Source organism: Cnephaeus nilssonii, assembly GCF_951640355.1.
Source record: "Cnephaeus nilssonii genome assembly, chromosome: 9".
NCBI lineage: Eukaryota > Metazoa > Chordata > Mammalia > Chiroptera > Vespertilionidae > Cnephaeus > Cnephaeus nilssonii.
The window spans coordinates 23539392-23558044 of record NC_137080.1 but is presented as its reverse complement, the minus strand read 5'-3'; the positions used below and the strand labels follow the sequence as shown (position 1 = coordinate 23558044).

Below are 18653 nucleotides of genomic sequence, written 5' to 3'. Positions count from 1 at the left end.
CTTTATCAGAATATATATGGTTTGATTTTATCAAGATCCTGCCTTATAAACCTACCACAAATTCTGTCATGTTTAATTTCATACGTAAGTTTTATTTTTATTATCATATGCAAGATATGTTTTTTTAAAAAAGAAGAACATGAAAAGTTGTCTCTGAAAAGTGACTAAAGTGGAGGAGGGTCCTAAGTTCATAGAATTAGAAAATTGGTGACATAGAAGGAACCTAAAGATCATCCCCAGTGATTCTAGTCAACTCCCTTCATTTTTAGATGAGGAAATCGAGATCCAAGAGGTTTGTAAGAGTCACGTTCAAAACACCACTCCTAACTAGGAGCTCGGCCCCATGTTCTCTGGCCAGCCCTGTTCCCTCCACCACCGAGTCACCGAGTCACCGACAGCTGTCACCTGGACAGCTAGCCACGTTTTGAATAACATTGATTTTTCACATCCCTGTATTATGTTTGTTTAATTGTACCCTTCTTCATGTGGAAGTCTTTAGGATTTTAGTCTTTATATCTTTTAAGGAAAAAAGGAAAGAAACCTCTTGAATTGTTTTCTTTCTTTTTAAATTATTTCTGTTCAAACTACAGAATGAGAAGTAAAATTATACCTTTTAATAGCCTGGCAGCTGCTGGATCTTATTAAGTTCTTCCAAGTGGAACACACCTGTTCTGTTGCTAAATGTGCCAGGTCCCTTCCAACATTTCATCTGGTTCATTGAAATGTTAGTGGGTGATGGAAGCATTCGCTCTCCCACTGCAGGGGGAAGGGACAGGCTTGAGTTAGTGATTCTCCACCGTAGGCTAGAGAATCCCCAAACGAATCAGTAACTGTCTATACCACAGGGACATGAGAGTAGGAGACTTGTCCTCAGGCTCATTCCAGAACATTTTTATCACACTGTGCTATAAATTTGGATCTAATAGGAGGAAGAATATTTGTGCTATCTGGGAGGATAGCTTTAAAAAATATGTATCATGCTCACAACTCTGGGGATTTTTTGTTGTTGTTTTTGAGGATATTTTTTTAAGCTTTTTATTTTTTGCTACCCTATATCATTTGCTATACCTATATCATTCATTTATTTGGGGAGGAAATTTGTTAAATTCCTTTTTTTAAATGTAATTATTTTAGGTTGTTCTATTAAAGTAATATATGCTCATAGTTTTAAAAATTCAACCAATAAAGAATACTGTAAATAAAAAATAAAACTCTGTCCTAATATTCATGTCCACTATAATTTGCATTTCTTGTTTAAAATGTTCTCTGCACATGTAAATATACATGTCTTAATTCATGTCTATATTTTGATGAAACTAGAATCATACTTAATATTCTGATGATTTTTGTTCATAATATATTTTGGATATCTTTTCTTATTAGCACAGACAATTGTTTAACAGTTTTAATTACTAAAATGGCAAATTTTCTTTTATTTTTTTAATTCCTAAAATGCCCAGGTGTTTTTTTTTAATTTCTGAAAATGCTTGGTTTCCTCTTTTTATTGTTATAAAAACAAAACCCAGCCCTGGCAATGTGGCTCAGTTGATCGAGTGTGATCCCATGCACTGAGAGGTTACCAGTTCAGTTCCCGGTCAGGGCACATGCCTGGGTTGCCCCAGTTTCTGGCTTGATCCTGGTAGGGACATGCAGGAAGCAGCCGATTGATGTTTCTCTCTCCCTCTCCTTCCCTCTCTCTAAAATCAATAAAAACATTTTTTTTAAATCCAAGTAGAAAATTACCCTCTATCTTCTATAAATGTTTAAAAATTGACAAAACCAAGTTGTGTTTTTTTAAATACCAGACATCCTCTCTAATAAAATGGTAATATGCAAATTAACCATCACTCCGCTACATAAGCCACGCCCACCAGCCAAGCCACGCCCACCAGCCAATCAGGGCGACTATGCAAATTAACCCCCATCCAAGATGGCTACAGCCACAGAGAGCAAGGTTTCCCAGGTAACAGAGGAAGCCAAGCTTTCCATAGCCGTTGCAGGCCTAAGCCTCCACTCAAGCTACAAAGTTTCAATTATAGAAGGTAAACAAATTCAAACAAATGGCGGCAGAATGGAGCTTGAGAGAGCAGGCCAGGGTTGCCGGCGGCAACAGGGGAAGCAAAGCTTTCCGCACACCCTGGCCGGACTCACCCACTTAAGGCTACAAAGTTTCAATTGTAGAAGGTGAATTAACTGCCACAAAAATGGCTGCCGCCCCGGAGGGAGCAGCAGGCTTGGCTCCGCTCCAGGCTACAAAGTTTCAATTGTAGAAGGAAAATAAATTCCAGATACCAGGCCTCTGCTTGGGTTGCCAGGGGGCGTGGCCTGCCTGCAAACCACCACAGACGCCTCGCTCAGGCCGCCCCACGCCCCAAGGGAACCCCACCCTGATTCGGGACACCCTTCAGGGCAAACCAGCTGGCCCCCACCCGTGCACCAGGCCTCTATCCTATCTAATAAAAGTAATATACAGAGTGATCATCACTGCAACACACAATATAGCTGCCCCCATGTGGTCAAAGATCCTGCCCCCATGTGGACACAAGATGGTCACTACAAGATGGCCAGCAGGGGAGGGCAGTTGGGAGGCACCCGGCCTGCAAGGGAGGGCAGTTGAGAGGGACCAGGCTTGCAAGGGAGGGCAGTTGGATGTGATCAACCCTGCAGGAGAGGGCAGTTAGGGGTGACCAGGCTGGCAGAGGAGGGAAGTTGGGGGCAATCGGGCTGGCAGGGGAGCAGTTAAGCATCAACCAGGCTGGCAGCGGAGTGGTTAGGGGGTGATCAGGCTGGCAGGCAGAAGTGGTTAGGGGCAATCAGGAAGGCAGGCAGGCAAGCAGTTGGGAGCCAGCAGTCTTGGATTGTGAGAGGGATGTCCGACTGCCCGTTTAGGCCCGATCCCACCAGGATCGGGCCTAAACGGGCAGTTGGAAATCCCTGCAAGAGTCCCAGATTGGAGAGGGTGCAGGCTGGGCTGAGGGACAACCCCCTGCCATGCACGAATTTCGTGCACCGGGCTTCTAGTATAGTAATAATTATGCACAGGAATGTTAGATTATATATGTGAATGTAGAGAAATTCCTATGATACTTTTGCTTATGTCTATCTAAAAACTCACTAAATGAATAATAGTTATTAGTTTTGCTATTCTAAGACAATTATAAAAATATCCATTAAAACTTATCTCTTCATGTGGTAAGAGTTTTAATTATTTTCAGTTTTTTATTTAGCATGTAGTCAGTGAGAACAGGCTGGGTCAATTCAAAAGAGAGCTGGTTCATAAACCAGCGTGCATATTCCACTTATTAAGGGCCAGCTGCTTTTTTGTCTAGTACAGAACAAGAGGAGAGAACCCAAAAGGATCAGATAACAATGGTGGTTTTGCTTCCAGCCAAACACACACGCACACAAAATTTTACTTTGGCAATTCTGTCAACCTCTCAGAAAAACAGTAAGCATGTGTGTGTTCACAAAATGTCTAATTTTCATTTGCCCTCTTCATCTCAAAAGTAGACAGTTTATTAAAGCCTGGATTAATTGTGCTATATTTCACTATCTTAAAAAATCACTTCATATAGAAAAAAAATGTTTTTCCATCTCCTGTTCCTTATACCAGGAGTTCATCTAAATTATTTTTAACCAGAGGAATAATATGATTTTATTACTGTGTTAAATCCAACAACAAATTTATAGTAGACAGTGGTTATTTTTGGTATGGCAAAATAGATTTTCCAAATACCTAGAAGTTAGTTAATGTACACTGAACCATTGAAAATGCAATTATAATTAGCATTGCCTCCTTTATATATCAATTTATATCTTTTTTAGTTTAGTAATTTTATCAAAGAAAATAACAGTTATGTGATATATTAAATAGATAAAATTAATCTATGCTTGGATTTGCTTTTAAATTTCAGGAATAATTGAATGTTTTTTCTTTATCCAAAGAGGACAAAATCAAAATCTTTTTTTCTTTTTTTTTTTTATATTTTATTGATTTTTTACAGAGAGGAAGAGAGAGGGATAGAGAGTTAGAAACATCGATGAGAGAGAAACATCGATCAGCTGCCTCTTGCACACCCCCTACTGGGGATGTGCCCGCAACCAAGGTACATGCCCTTGACCGGAATCGAACCTGGGACCCTTGAGTCCGCAGGCCGACGCTCTATCCACTGAGCCAAACCGGTTTCGGCCAAAATCAAAATCTTTTAAGTAAAACTAAAGAATTTATTTGTATCCCATAAAGAGTCTCAGTATAGGCAACACTGATATGTATTTCTTTTCCCCATAATTTGTTTCAATAACATAAATATTTTGAGGAAAAAATACTGATTTCAAAAAATGTCATTTACATTTGAAACATATTTGTCCCACAAAGGAAGTGTGTGGGACCCCAGTGATGTGACAGCAAAGCCTCAAATCACCTCACACCACAGATCCCAACAGTATAGTCTCTAACTGCTCTACACAAAGGAACTTTTAAACAATATATTGATTTCAGAGAGAGGGAGAGAGATAGCAACATCAATGAGAGAGAACCATCAACATCAGTCAGCTGCCTCCTACACACCCCCTCCTGAGGACCAAGCCCGCAACCCAGGCATGTGCCTGATGGGGAATCGAACCGTGACCTCCTGGTTCATGAGTTGATGCTCAATTATTGAGCCTCATTGGCCATGTTACTCAAAGGAACTTTAAAAGCCTTCACAATCTCTCTTACCCTGAAAGGAACTCATTAGGTCTTGACTTTCTTAAAGGTCTGGGAACCAATTCTGCTACTTATTCTCTTCTTTATACCTTTGCCTCGGCTGTTGTATTTGACATGTGTACTTCTGCCCCTGCTTTGTCTCTTCCTCCAGTTTCCTTTGGGCAATTCCCCTCCAAGTTTTCAGGACCCCATTACCCTCAACAAACTGAATAACCCCCCTTCCCAGGCTGCTTGTCTTTTCAATTTACCTAACCTGGGGTAGGCGCTAGATAACTGCCAGTGGTTCTGAAATAAATGGACTGTGAGAGAATACCTCTTCAGTCTCCATCCCAAAACTAGGTATGTATCATTTCCTTGATGTCTTTCTAACTTAAGTTACTTAATATTTTTACAAAATAAAAGAGAGAAATTGTTTTCAATTTTAGCAACCCACTGATTATTCAGGTGATTTGAGGCTCTGAGCCCAGCCTCTAGTTTTCTTATACAGACCTTCCATGAAAACTCAGTTTAGAGAATAATATAAGTTCTCAATAAAGAGTTCATAATTGTTCCAATAAACCATTGGAAAGTATTTGTAGGACATTTCTTCTGAGAAGTCAAGTATAGATTTTATTCTTTGAATAATGAGTGTACAAAAAGTATAAAATAAGTAATGTGCTGCATCAAACCAATGTTCTACAATGTTCAGACTACTCTTCTGACAGTGACTGTAAGTGTTGTTTTATAAAGTGATACAGTGTTTGCTTTTCATGATTATATTTTCAGAGGTTAACCTAAATATGAGTAAATTCCTCTCACAATCTATCACAGATCTAAAATGTGAAAGATGTTATTGGGAGAGCTTCCAACCAGTCATTCCTAGTTATAAATTGTCCTTTTAGATAGTGGCAGAATTGATGCTTATCAGTCACCCTGTCTTCTGACTCGACAATCAGGATGACCTTTTTTCAGAAGTTCTCGGACACCCTAATCTGCTGTCCTCTTGTTCCGTCAAGCACTTCAGGGTTTCTCAAGCTTGGCACTATTGGCATTTGGGGCTAGATAATTCTTTGTTTGGGGGGAATGTGCATTGTAGGATGTTTAGCAGCATCTCCGCCTCTACCCACTAGGTGCCAGAAACACTAACGCCCTCCAGTTATAATACTGAAAAGTGTCCTCCAGACATTGCCAAATTTTCAAAACCTCTCTCTGACACACACACACACACACACATACACACACACACACACACACACCATTGAGAACTGTTCTATTTTAATTTTTTTAAGTACCTAATATTGTGTGTGGATATATGTTTTTCCTTAAATAAAAATTTTCCTTATTTTAAGATCCTGTTCATGAAATTTTGCTTTCATGTTTTTCATTACTGGCAAATATGTAAATATTTGTATTGCAGCTATAGACTGCCCTCCTTTAAAACAGCAGATTCACGTAGAGATGTATCCAGCCAGCTGTGCGAGGCTCAACATGATGAGTTTATATTAAAAATCTCTCTTAATTAAATAGCTCCTGACTACCATTTATTTCCTTTGCTTGGTAAATTAACTGTATGCTACTCGTCCCATAGGCCATTGAAAATGAACTGTATGCTAATGTTCTTGTTATTATTGAGCAGTCACAATGAGAGTGTTATAATGGCCTCTAGTGTTAATGCCATTCTCCTTTAGTTGACATAAAAAGGAAGAACCTTTTTTACTTAAGTGTCTCTGTTATCCACACATACCATAAAAGATCTCATTCAACATAGTACAACAGATTTGCTGTTATCACTCTTTTACTGAGCTTTGTTGTACTTGAGTCTTTTCTTTCCTTTTACCCTATTTCTGCTTCCCCATTACTATGGGTGTGCTTAAGCAGCACCCTCTTACACATTGGTGTACCTTACACAAAGGAGATATGTAGACTGTATCTCCAAAGGTCGGCATCTCCTTTGTGAAACATGCTCTCTGCCCTGCCAAGCCAGCTTCAGAGTCACTGACTAGAAAGCAGCATCATTCTCAGGATAACTGTGGGAAAGCATTCCTCCAAGATCAGGAAGGCTACATATTACCCCGTCCTTAAACTCACTGGCAGGATTAAGGTTTTTTTATTGCAACTTTTATAATTACCACAAATACCATGTGTAATTAGTTAGTCTGTTATAGCTGCTAAATTTGTATGTTATAAATATTATAAAACAAAATGGTTTGTGCTTAGATATAAAGCTGTTAAAGAAGGCAACTGAAGAACAAATTTAAAAGCCACCTGGCCAAACAATTTTGTTTAAGCTAATATAAATAGGTAGGTAGATGGATGGATGGATAGATAGACAGACAGACACACATGTACACATACTGAGATGATGAAGAATAAGGAATCATTTAGATTGGACTGCTGACAGACTGTAAGTATAATGAAGATTGAAGAAGGAAAAGATTAGGTAAAGGAAATTAGGTCAAAAGGAAAAGCATCACTTATTGCTTCTCCTCCCATGGCTCATGCATATGACTTTTTTCTTCTATTCCTTTCTTTCTTTTTGGATAGAAGTAGAAGGGCTAAAAGTTCCTTGAAGACAGGTGCTGTTTTGTTCAAAATTGAATTACCAGGATCAGGTGCAAAGCAGGTATAAATAAATGTTTACTGAATAAAGGATTGGGTAAACCAATAGCAGCAGCTGTACTGATGTCAGACCTGACCCCTGTCGGGGACATCAGCAGTGATGGAGTTGCACACAGGCAGATGTTCAGCAGTGCACAGAGGGTGACAATGGACTTCATAAAACTGCCAGGTCTCCTCCAGTGTCTCCAGGTCCTTCCCTAATCTCCCATCTCTAGGGAATAGTTCTGTCTAAAAGATAAGTTGGGTGATCCAAATGATTCTTCAGTGTGCATAAATTCAAAAGGGGGTGAGGGGAGGGCCTACACAGTGTGGCTAAGTTGGTTGAATATCACCCCAAGCACTGGGAGGTCAACGGTTCAATTCCTGTTCAGTGGACATGCCAAGGTTGTGGGCTCAATTCCTAGTAAGGGGTGTGTGGGAGGCTGCCAATCAATATTTCTCTCTCTCTCCCCCCTCTCCTTCTTCTCTCTAAATAAAAACAGCCGAAACGGATTTGGCTCAGTGGATAAAGCATCGGCCTGCGGACTCAAGGGTCCCAGGTTCGATTCTAGTCAAGGCGTGTACCTTGGTTGCGGGCACATCCCTAGTAGGGGGTGTGCAAGAGGCAGCTGATTGATGTTTCTTTCTCTCTCATCGATGTTTCTAACTCTCTATCCCTCTCTCTTCCTCTCTGTAAAAAATCAATAAAATATATTTAAAAAATAAAATAAATAAAAACATTCTTTTAAAAAAAGGGGGGGGGTGGTATTCTGATGTTTCTGCCTTCTCGGTTATCTGCAATCAGTTTTCACTCTCCTCAAACCAGGTCATTTAGACCACCAGGAAATAAATGCATGGAAGCAATTATTTATCTGTTTGATGCCAGATGCATACATTGTGCTTGGTATATGTGACTTTGCACACCTGTCTTACCAGTCCCCAGGCCTGAGGGTAAACCAGTTATCCATTTTTCTCACTTCTACTCTGGAATTTTATCGTTGCTGAAGGAAGTCACATAATTGTATTGGTTGTCTGTGTCATATTTCTGATTCCAGCCTTAATGAGGCCCATGGTCTTGACCATTCATTCATTGTTCTTCCTGACTGACTCCCTATCCCATTCCTTATAGTGCCTGGCTGGTCAAAATAATGTCTACCTTTCTCAAGCTCTTAAGCTCTTACTCCAACTTGATTTTGTCTTCATGCTTTCTTAAAGAGAAGATACTCAACATTAATTGCCTCAGCTTCTCATGCCTGCCTTCTCTGTATTTCTGTAATTCTGTAATTCTCTCTTAAAATAGCAGGTAGATAGTCAAACATCAGGGGGGTTTACAGTATAATAGAAATGTTTTGATAGAGTTCTATATTAAATGCTAGGGGAACAAATGAAATGGTCCCTGACCTAAGCATAATGAAATCAGCAAAGGCTTTCCAGAGAAGTTCATTTCTAAATTGAGCTTTGTAGGAGAGAGTGACTTTGAGGCAAACTGAGCAGATATATTCTAAGGGATTATACACTTGGGCCACCACAGATATTTCATCATGGCTGAAGCTTAGGATGCAAAATTAAAAACAGAGCTGAACCTCAACAAGTAAGTAGACAGAATCAGGAAGGTGCTTGTACGGCATGTTTAAGAGTTGGGTTTTATCCTAAAGGTCAGTAGGGAGACAACAAAGGATGTAAAGCAGTGGTTCCCGTTATGGGACACATGCCCCACAGGGGGGACAATTTGATTTTTAAGGGGAGCAATTCAAGAATGAGTTATTAACTGAATTTTTTGCATTTCTTATGGTCCTAGGAGCCTTATATACAGGATATCAATACATATTGTGGCATATTTATGCATTTTAGTTCTCTATTATATGTTTTGAAACTTTATTTGCTATTTTTCATATCACTTCATATTATTATTTTTTAACAATTTCTTAGTGGTTTCTTCCTTAGTACTTTGTCCTTTTGTTCTTTTATTTTTCTCTTTCATGGATGCCATGTTTTTTGAAAGCTTGTTTAGACCAAGTTAATGGCCTTTTAGGCTTCCTCCACATGAATAAAAGTTCACTTTTGAATAAGATTTATATGTCATGGGAGGGGACACCAGGATTTTAGAGATGCTTATGTGGGACATGGCCAAAAAAAGGTTAGGAACCACTGATGTAAAGCATGGAAGATGACATCAAATTGGTTCTTTCAAAAGCTCATTCTAGAAACTCTAAAAAGACTAGGAAAAAGCAGTACTGGTCAAGAAGTAAGAGCAGGAAGGGCTATTGAGTAATTCAAGCCAAACATTGAGAAAGTAGGATTTGGTAACTAAATCCACATGCAGGAAAAGGAGAATTCTAGGTTTCCAATTTGAACACCTCTATGTATAAGAAAATAAGAACTTCACTTTGGAGACAGTTGAAGTTTGAGTATATGTACAGCAGCCAATTGCAGATCTCTTAAAGGCTTCTATGGGACTCAGGAGAGATTTGAAAACTCAGACTTAATCCTGGCTGGAGTGGCTCAGTGATTGAGCATCGACCTATGAACCAGGAGGTCACGGTTCGATTCCCGGTCATATACCTGGGTTGCGGGCTTGATCCTCAGTGTGGGAATTGCAGGAGGCAGCCGATCAATGATTCTCTGTCATTATTGATGTTTCTATCTCTCTATCTCTCTATCCCTCTCCCTTCCTCTCCAAAAAAATCAATAAATATATTTCTTGCCAAAAAAAAGAGAGAACTCAGACTTACAGGGCACTTTTGATAAAATTTTATGGATCCAGCTGTTTTAGAAAAACTACTATGTTTATAAGATTTGGTGAAAACTAACGATTGCCAAATCATTATGAAGAAAACAGGAGATTTGAGTTCATTGTATAGATTTGGAAGTCCTTAGCATAAATGTGCTGGTGAATCCATGGGCATAATGAAGTATAAAGAGTGAATAGGACAAAGAGTAGAAGCCAATAAAGGATTCCAGATTTTTTGGAGGGGAAAGAGCTTGGGAAGGGCATTGCTATGAAACAGCCCCTGATCCCTGCCCACAGCAGTCTTCATTCTTCCATGCTCCAGCCTTCAATGTACCTTTTACCTGCCTGCTGGAGAAACCTTCCTAAAATGGAAATCAAGTCATGACTTACCAGCTCAGAAATCTTAGTTGACTCTACATTTGTCTACATAGTCCAAATTTCATGAATTTTTTGAGATCCCAGTAGAAGTTTTGACCTACTTTTCCTCATCCTCCAAAACAGCCTCCTGATCATGCCGCCCTGCAGACACAGCCCTCAAACCTTTGCTCAACCCCTTTTCTCGAACTATGTAGTTTTTGGTGCTTCTCCAATTATCAGAATTTCAATTTATCCCTTAAGATCTAACAAAATGCTCCTTCCTCTGAATCCTTCTTCAAAAGCCTCAGTTACAATTCAAGTCTTCTGTTCTTTTTCCACACACATTTTCTGTTCACCTTTGTCATAGCATCTATCTCCCTCTGCCTTGTTAGCTGTGTCCATGCCTGTCCCCTTTTGAGTATAAGCTCCTTGAGCCTCCCGGCTTTGTATCCCTGGTGTCCAGTGCAGTGCCTCACTGGTAGAGTGGTGTTCCACAAGTATGTGTTGTTTAATGGGTAATATTAGTATCCAAAACTACAAAATCATGCATCACAGTGAAGGTCTTCACCTTTTAGTATATTTGTAGAAACTGCATCTTAATACAGAAGAGTATTTTTGTCCTTAAGTGAAAGCATTGCAATTGGAGGATTTAGCATGAAATACAACTCATATTATAATAAATTTTAAGATCAAAGAATCAACATCAAATCTATATGACTATTTAAAATTGTAAAACTGTGCTCCTGGAAACACAACTTGAGCAATAGAGGAAACCTGAAGAAGTTGTCTAGTCCAGTTGCGAACTCTGTGTAGCTCCTGATTCTTCAGCTCTAGGATGGGCCAGGCCACCAAACCTTGCTTTACCTAGAGTACCTCTACCTTTAAGTGTTTATATATGAGGCTTCCAAACAAATTTGTACTGAAAAATTGTTTTGCTGTTAAATCATTTTGAAAGGCAGGACCGTAACCTTCAGGCTTCTTCTATACCCTTGGTGACTCTGGGCCTCCACTTCCTCATCTGTAAAGTAGAGAATGGTGCTGTGATAGTTCATGCTTCCCTTCTGAGCCCCTGCTGTCCATTTTCAAGTAAAAAACAGACCCCCAAGAGAAGCAGCTTACTTCAGTCACAAAGAGGACTAATAACAGAACCAAGGCTAGAATTTAACCACCAACCCTGATTGTTGTTGTTGTTTTTCTCTCTCTCTTTTTAAAAAACTCCTACAAAGTGGATATAAACAAATTATGGATTTGAATTATTTGGAAAAGGTAGATATCGGGATTATATAAACAGCATGTAAAACTAGGGCTATACTATTTTTATATCAAATTTGCTTTAAAATAAAGCTGGTGTGCTAGTTACAGCAAGCATTAATTGAACACTTGATTTTCCATTCATTCTTCAAGTGTATAAGAAATATTGGGATGAGTTGTTTGCATGGCCCATTTCTCTTTTACAGAGCTATTTATGCGTTATTTTCTTCTTGGTTAATCTCCATGTAATCAGTAAGAGCACTTAAAATCATTCTGCTAATCATTCCTTTCATGTTTAAGTCTCGCTGCATCTAAATTTAAAAGCATCAGTAAGAAGTTGAGAGGTTTGGGGAAGCAGGAGTCTCGAGGTTCTCATCCCTTTATTCATCTCTTTTGCTTTGCTCCTCTTCCTCTCTTCATCCCTTCCTCTCCAAATCAGGGTATCCATGAAGAGGAATGGAAGTCACGAAACAACTGTCTGAGAGGTTGTGTGGACAGGCGGGAAAGAAGGGCAGTCATGCTCCTTGGCCTTGTTGATGATGGGGGTGCTTATGGGCTGATGGCATTGTAGCCTTGGGGGCTTTTTTGTTTAGTGATGAAACAAAACAGCTCACAGAGACACCGCCTTCCCTCTCCTTCTGCCTCCATGACTAACTATATGGCGTGCTACTGCTGAGACCAAGGAATGAGTGAATAAAGGTGTTTAGAAGTGAAGTATTGGTCGTAATTAAATGTCCTTTTACAAATAAGTGTTAAAACTTTGTAATGTGGATACCCTACTAATTTGGTTTTACGGGGTTTGAACACAAGCCACCTTTGCATCATGCACATTTGGATATGTCAGTTACAGTAATGCAGTAATACAATAAGGAAGATGACAGAGACAATGTTTAACCTACATAAGACAAACTTTCTGAGGATGGCACAGCATCCATTTCCCATGAACAGACAATTAAAAGCAGGTTTGGTAAAACCTGCACATGATAGTATGTTATACTCATTTGTCAAGGTCACATCAAGTAATTAAAAGTAGTGTTGTCTTAGTGATGTATAATTCAGTTTGACTTCTGTCTCCTCAGCCTCTGGTCTAATTCAAATTCTAAGTAGAGCTATTGTTTAAGTGTTTGTTTGTTTTTAATCCAGTAGTTTTATGAAAATTTCATACATAAATAAGTATATTTATGGTAAGATGCTTATCTTGCCATGGACAAAGAGATAGAAGTAATACTTAGACCACGAAAGGAATAAAGTATCTTACCTTTAATTTGATGGCTACTTTTGGCACTTATTCCATAAGTCTATAGAAAACTGAAGAAATATTTGATGCTTTTTGAACTAGGTTTTGATGGTTTTCTTAGCTTCTTAGTCTATTGGGTTGAAAGCAGGCAAATTATTCTGTAATCTGAATTACTCCTTGAATTTGAATTTTTCATATTTTTGTACTTTTCCCTCTCAAACACATTTTAACTGAGTCGGATCATCTTCGCTGGAAGAAAAAAATCTAAGTGTTTATTATTGTTCCTTTTAGTATTCTCTGGAATTGGGTCTCTTACTACATTCTTTCGTCATAAGTCTTCTTGTTCTTCAATTCTTGTCTTTATTATATGCTTGATTTAATGCTGTACAGCTAGCAATAATCCTATCTAATAAAAGAGTAATATGCAAATTGACCATCACTCCACCACACAAGATGGCTGCCCCGATGTGGTCAAAGATGGCTGCCCCCATGTGGACACAAGATGGCCACCACAAGATGGCCGGCAGAGGAGGGCAGTTGTGGGCAATCAGGCCTGCAGGGGAGGGCAGTTGGGGTTGACCAGGCCTCCAGGGGAGGACAGTTGGGGGGACCAGGCCGCAGGGGAGGGCAGTTCGGGGGGGGGGGGGGGGACCAGGCCAGCAAGGGAGGGCAGTTGGGAGGGACCAGGCCTGCAAGGGAGGGCAGTTGGGAGCAATCAGGCCTGCAGGGGAGGGCAGTTAGAGGTGACTGGGCCAGAAGAGGAGGGCAGTTGGGGATGACCAGGCCTGCAGGGGAGGGCAGTTAGAGGTGACTGGGCCAGCAGAGGAGGGCAGTTGGGGGTGACCAGGCCTGCAGGGGAGGGCAGTTAGGGGAGACCAGGCCTGCAGGGGAGGGCAGTTGGGGGGGCACCAGGCTGGCAGGGGAAGGCAGTTAGGCGTCGATCAGGCTGGCAGGGGAGTGGTTAGGGGGTGATCAGGCTGACAGGCAGAAGCAGTTAGGGGCAATCAGTCAGGCAGGCAGGAGAGCAGTTGGGAGCCAGCACTCCTGGATTGTGAGAGGGATCCCATATTGGAGAGGGTGCAGGCTGGGCTGAGGGACACCCCCACCCCCCGTGCATGAATTTCATGCACCGGGCCTCTAGTATAACATAATTATGGTCCAGAAAAACACAATATCCTTTTAAAACCTTTTTTATAAGAAAAGTAATATTTGTTTAAAGGCATTCAGTATCCATTCTTGCTGAAGAATGATCTTACAGAAATTTAATTGTTAAGGAGGAAATCTAAAAAGGCAAAACAAGCTTCAGTAGAGATAAGACTGGGAAAGCAGTAGTTACTCAAACAAGTTAAAATGGAAAGAGAAGGTTGTACTCCTTTTCTTTCATTTGGGGTTTTGTTTTTTAGTTGTTTAAGTAAGTAGATATGGCATATCTCTTTCATTTATATATAACTAGAGGCCTGGTGCACGAAATTTGTGCACTGGGGGGTTGTCCCTCAGCCCAGCCTGCACCCTCTCCAATCTGGGACCCCTTGGGGGATGTCTGACTGCCTGTGGGATTGGGCCTACACCGGCAGTCGGACATCTCTCTCACAATCGGGAACTTCAGGCTCCTAACCGCTCACCTGCCTGCCTGCCTGATTGCCCCTAACCGCTTCTGCCTGCCAGCCTGATCACCCCCTAACCGCTCCCCTGCTGGCCTGATTGACGCCTGACTGCCCCCCTGCCAGCCCAATCGCCCCCAACTGCCCTCCCCTGCTGGCCCAATCACCCCCAACTGCTCTCGCCCGCAGGCCCGGTCACCCCCAACTGCTCTCGCCCGCAGGCCCGATCGCCCCCAACTGCCCTCGCCTGCCAGCCTAGTCGCCCCCAACTGCCCTCCCCTGTCGGCCTAGTCGCCGCCATCTGCCCTCCTCTGATGGCCTGTTCGCCCCCAACTGCCCTCCCTTGCTGGCCTGATTGCCCACAACTGCACTCCCCTGCCGGCCATCTTGTGGTGGCCATCTTGTGGCAGCCATCTTGTGACAACATGGGGGTGGCCATCTTGTGATGACGCAAGGGCGAGATGCCATCTAGGCTTTTATTAGTATAGATTTAATTTGTATGTAATTCAAAACATGAACAGAGTAACAATTTACATTTTTATGTGAATTTTAAATAGACCCTTTTCATAACATAGAATTTTCTATAGAAAACATTTGCAATCTATTTTATGGCAACATTGGGTTAATTTATAAAAAACTGTCTTACAACAAACACCCTTTTCCCACAGTATACTTGCATTTGGAATTAATGCTCATATTCTTGAGGAACCATCTAACACTCAGAGTATAATTCGGCACCATTGAGAGCACTTACGTATTTGTTTTTCTCACAGTGGTGTCATTAATAAAAGATACTTGGAACCTCTTTTTTAGAAAATTCAAAGAAGTCTGATTCAATATTTTGCATATAGTAGAGTGAGTAGACTGTGAAAATACAGAGTATACTGAAGAGATTGCAAAGTCAAGATGCAATGAACTAAAGTAGCAAACCATATAGTATTATTAGAATAACTAGAGGCCCGGTTCATGAAATTCGTGCACGGGGGGCGGGGGGTGTCCCTCAGCCCAGCCCCTGCACCCTCTCCAATCTGGGACCCCTTGAGGGATGTCCAACCGCCCGTTTACACTCGATCCCAGTGGGATCGGGCCTAAACGGGTGGTTGGATATCCTCCTCACAATCCAGGACTGCTGGCTCCCAACTGCTTGCCTGCCTCTGCCTGATTGCCCCTAACCGCTTCTGCCTACCAGCTTGATCACCCCCTAACCACTCATCTGCCAGCCTGATCGACACCTAACTGCTCCCCAGCCAGCCGGATTGCCCCTAACTGCCCTCTCCTGCAGGCCTGGTCTCCCCTAACTGCCCTCCCCTGCCAGTCTGGTCACCCCTAACTGTCCTCCCCTGCAGGCCTGGTCGCCCCCAACTGCCCTCCTCTGCTGGCCTAGTCATCCCTAACTGCCCTCCCTGCTGGCCTGCTCACCCACAACTGCCCTCCCCTGCAGGCCTAGTCCCCCCCAACTGCCCTCCCTTGCAGGCCTCGTCCCCCCCAACTGCCCTCCCCTGCTGGCCTGGTCTCCCCAACTGCCCTCCTCTGCTGGCCCAGTCATCCCTAACTGCCCTCCCTGCTGGCCTGCTCACCCACAACTGCCCTCCCCTGCAGGCCTGTTCCCCCCTCAACTGCCCTCACCTGAAGGCCTGGTCCCCCCGAACTGCCCTGCCCTGCAGGCCTCATCCCCCCCAACTGCCCTCCCCTGCAGGCCTGGGTCCCCCCCAACTGTCCTCTACTGCAGAGCTGGTCCCCACCAACTGCCCTCTCCTGCTGACCTGGTCTCACCCATCTGCCCTCCTCTGCCGGCCTGGTCACCCCTAACTGCCCTCCCTGCTTGCCTGATCACCCACAACTGCCCTCCCCTGCAGGCCTGTTCCCCCCCCCCCCCAACTGCCCTCCCCTGCAGGCCTGATTTTCCCCCCAACTGCCTTCCCCTGCAGACCTGGTCCCCCCCAACTACCCTCCCCTGCAAGCCTGGGTCCCCCCCAACTGCCCTCCCTTGCTGACCTGGTCTCCACCAACTGCCCTCATCTGCTGGCCTGGTCACCCCCAACAGCCCTCCTCTGCTGGCCTGGTCACCCCTAACTGCCCACAACTGCCCTCCCCTGCAGGCCATCTTGTGGTGGCCATCTTGTGTCCACATGGGGGCAGCCATTTTTTACCACATGGGAGCGGCCATCTTGGGTCTTGGAGTGACGGTCAATTTGCATATTACTCTTTTATTAGATAGGATTTAGGCTGATGCTGTAGGACTCTGTTTGCCACGCACCTGTAAGCTGGCTTTCCTTACAGAGCACTTAAGAGAACTGTTGGTTTAGTTTAAGGTGACCAGACGTCCCGCTTTTGGCGGGACAGTCCCGATTTTTAACAATTTGTCCCGCGTCCCGTGGCGTCTTAAAAAAGTCCCGATTTTTGGAAAGAATACACGACAAGCTAGGGAACGGTGGGAGAATGGGAAGGGAATATACGGTTTTCGGCGGCCATGTGGCTATTTTGACAGGATATGAGTTTTATATTATTTTTGTTAATTTTATAATGTTAAACTTTAATAATAACAAATAATTTTTGAGAACTGATTATCAAGAACTGCTTATCAAAGTTCGCATTGTTGATCAGTTGTTAGAATTCGACCACCATTGTTTGGACTTAATGAACAATGGCATTTTTTGGGATTGGCAACGACGAAAACATTTTGTAACTGTCTCTCAGACGATACACATTGTACTGCGTGCTAGTAAGCTAGTTAAACAAGTGATGTCATTACAAATCAGCTATTCAGATAATTTAGGCAAGTAATGTATTTATTTATTTCATAAATACATAAATTTTCTTCAATTTAGCAGACAGTACTCGTATTATTTATATTTTATAGTGGCGGCAAAAAGTCTAGCGCCGGCCTTGAAAGTGACACTTATGACTTACGTTACGGCAAATTCAGAGGAAAAATAATACAAGTTAGTATTGTTATTATTTAGAAAGAAATATAGGATTAAAATAATTTTTAAAATATAGTTACTTTATAACAATCAAATTAATTTAATTTATAAACTAACAATAAAATATGTTCATGTAATTATGTACCTACTGTGTTTTTAAGCAATATGTATGTAATAATTTATAATATAATTTTAAATTATTTTTTTTAGATTTTTAACATAATGAGTAAGAAAAAAGGATGCAAATTCAACGATGATCTAAGAAGTGAATTTCCTTTTATTAAAAAAACCAAAAGCGATTACAATATAGACCAAATTTTTAATCAAGAACCCACCCCCGGGCCGAAACCGGTTTGGCTCAGTGGATAGAGCGTTGGCCTGCGGACTCAAGGGTCCCAGGTTCGATTCTGGTCAAGGGCATGTACCTTGGTTGTGGGCACATCCCCATTAGGGGGTGTGCAAGAGGCAGCTGATCAATGTTTCTCTCTCATCGATGTTTCTAACTCTCTATCCCTCTCTCTTCCTCTGTAAAAAATCAATAAAATATATTAAAAAAAAAAAAAGAAACACCCCTCACCCCCCACCCCCGTGGTCAATGGTGTCCCGCTTTACCAATGTTAAAATCTGGTCACCTTAGTTTAGTTGTGTTCAGAACCTGGCATGCTCTCTTCTCCTTCAGCAAGTTGGTGGGTTTTCAGCATGTGAATATTACCTGGTCATATTCTCTAATTTTTGACTTATTGTTTGTTTGTTTTTTCTTCTTCTTTTACAACAGTCAGTCAACAAGGACAAATCTCAGGATTTCAGATGGGGCTCGGAATCTATGACACAGTAAGCAACTTCTCTTCCTAAATAATTTAGTGATAAATAGTTGTTTTTTATTAAGGACAATTTCTCATTTTCCTTTTCAAAACATCACTCTTGTTAAGTTTCAGATCATTGATTTTTAAAAGAGTTTATTTAGCTGTTGCCCTGGCCAGTTTGGCTCAGTGGATGGAGCATTGGCCTGTGGACTGAAGGGTCGTGGGTCCAAAGGCACGTACCTGGTTGCAGTCTCAGTCACCACCCCTGTCGGGGTGTGTGCAGGAGGCAACCAATCGATGTGTCTCTCTCACATTGATGTCTCTCTTCCACTCTCTCTAAGAATCAATGAAAAAATATCCTCGGGTGAGGATTAACAAAAAAAAAATAATTAAAAAATAAAAGAGCTTAGCTGCTTTGAGGAGAATATTTTAATGGTTGGACGTTGAGGAAGTGTGTGAAAAGTTGT

General features: G+C 41.9%; 1 protein-coding gene across 9 annotated transcripts in view; it reads left to right on the top strand.

The window, feature by feature from the left end:
* The window catches only part of AHI1 (Abelson helper integration site 1), a 193518-nt gene that overhangs the window by 132722 nt on the left and 42143 nt on the right, over window positions 1–18653 (top strand). For all 9 annotated transcript variants that reach the window (XM_079780929.1, XM_079780931.1, XM_079780930.1 and 6 more), the window contains one exon: window positions 18159–18214. In XM_079780929.1, the coding sequence (XP_079637055.1) occupies window positions 18159–18214 (56 nt within the window). The remainder of the gene's footprint in view (window positions 1–18158; window positions 18215–18653) is intronic.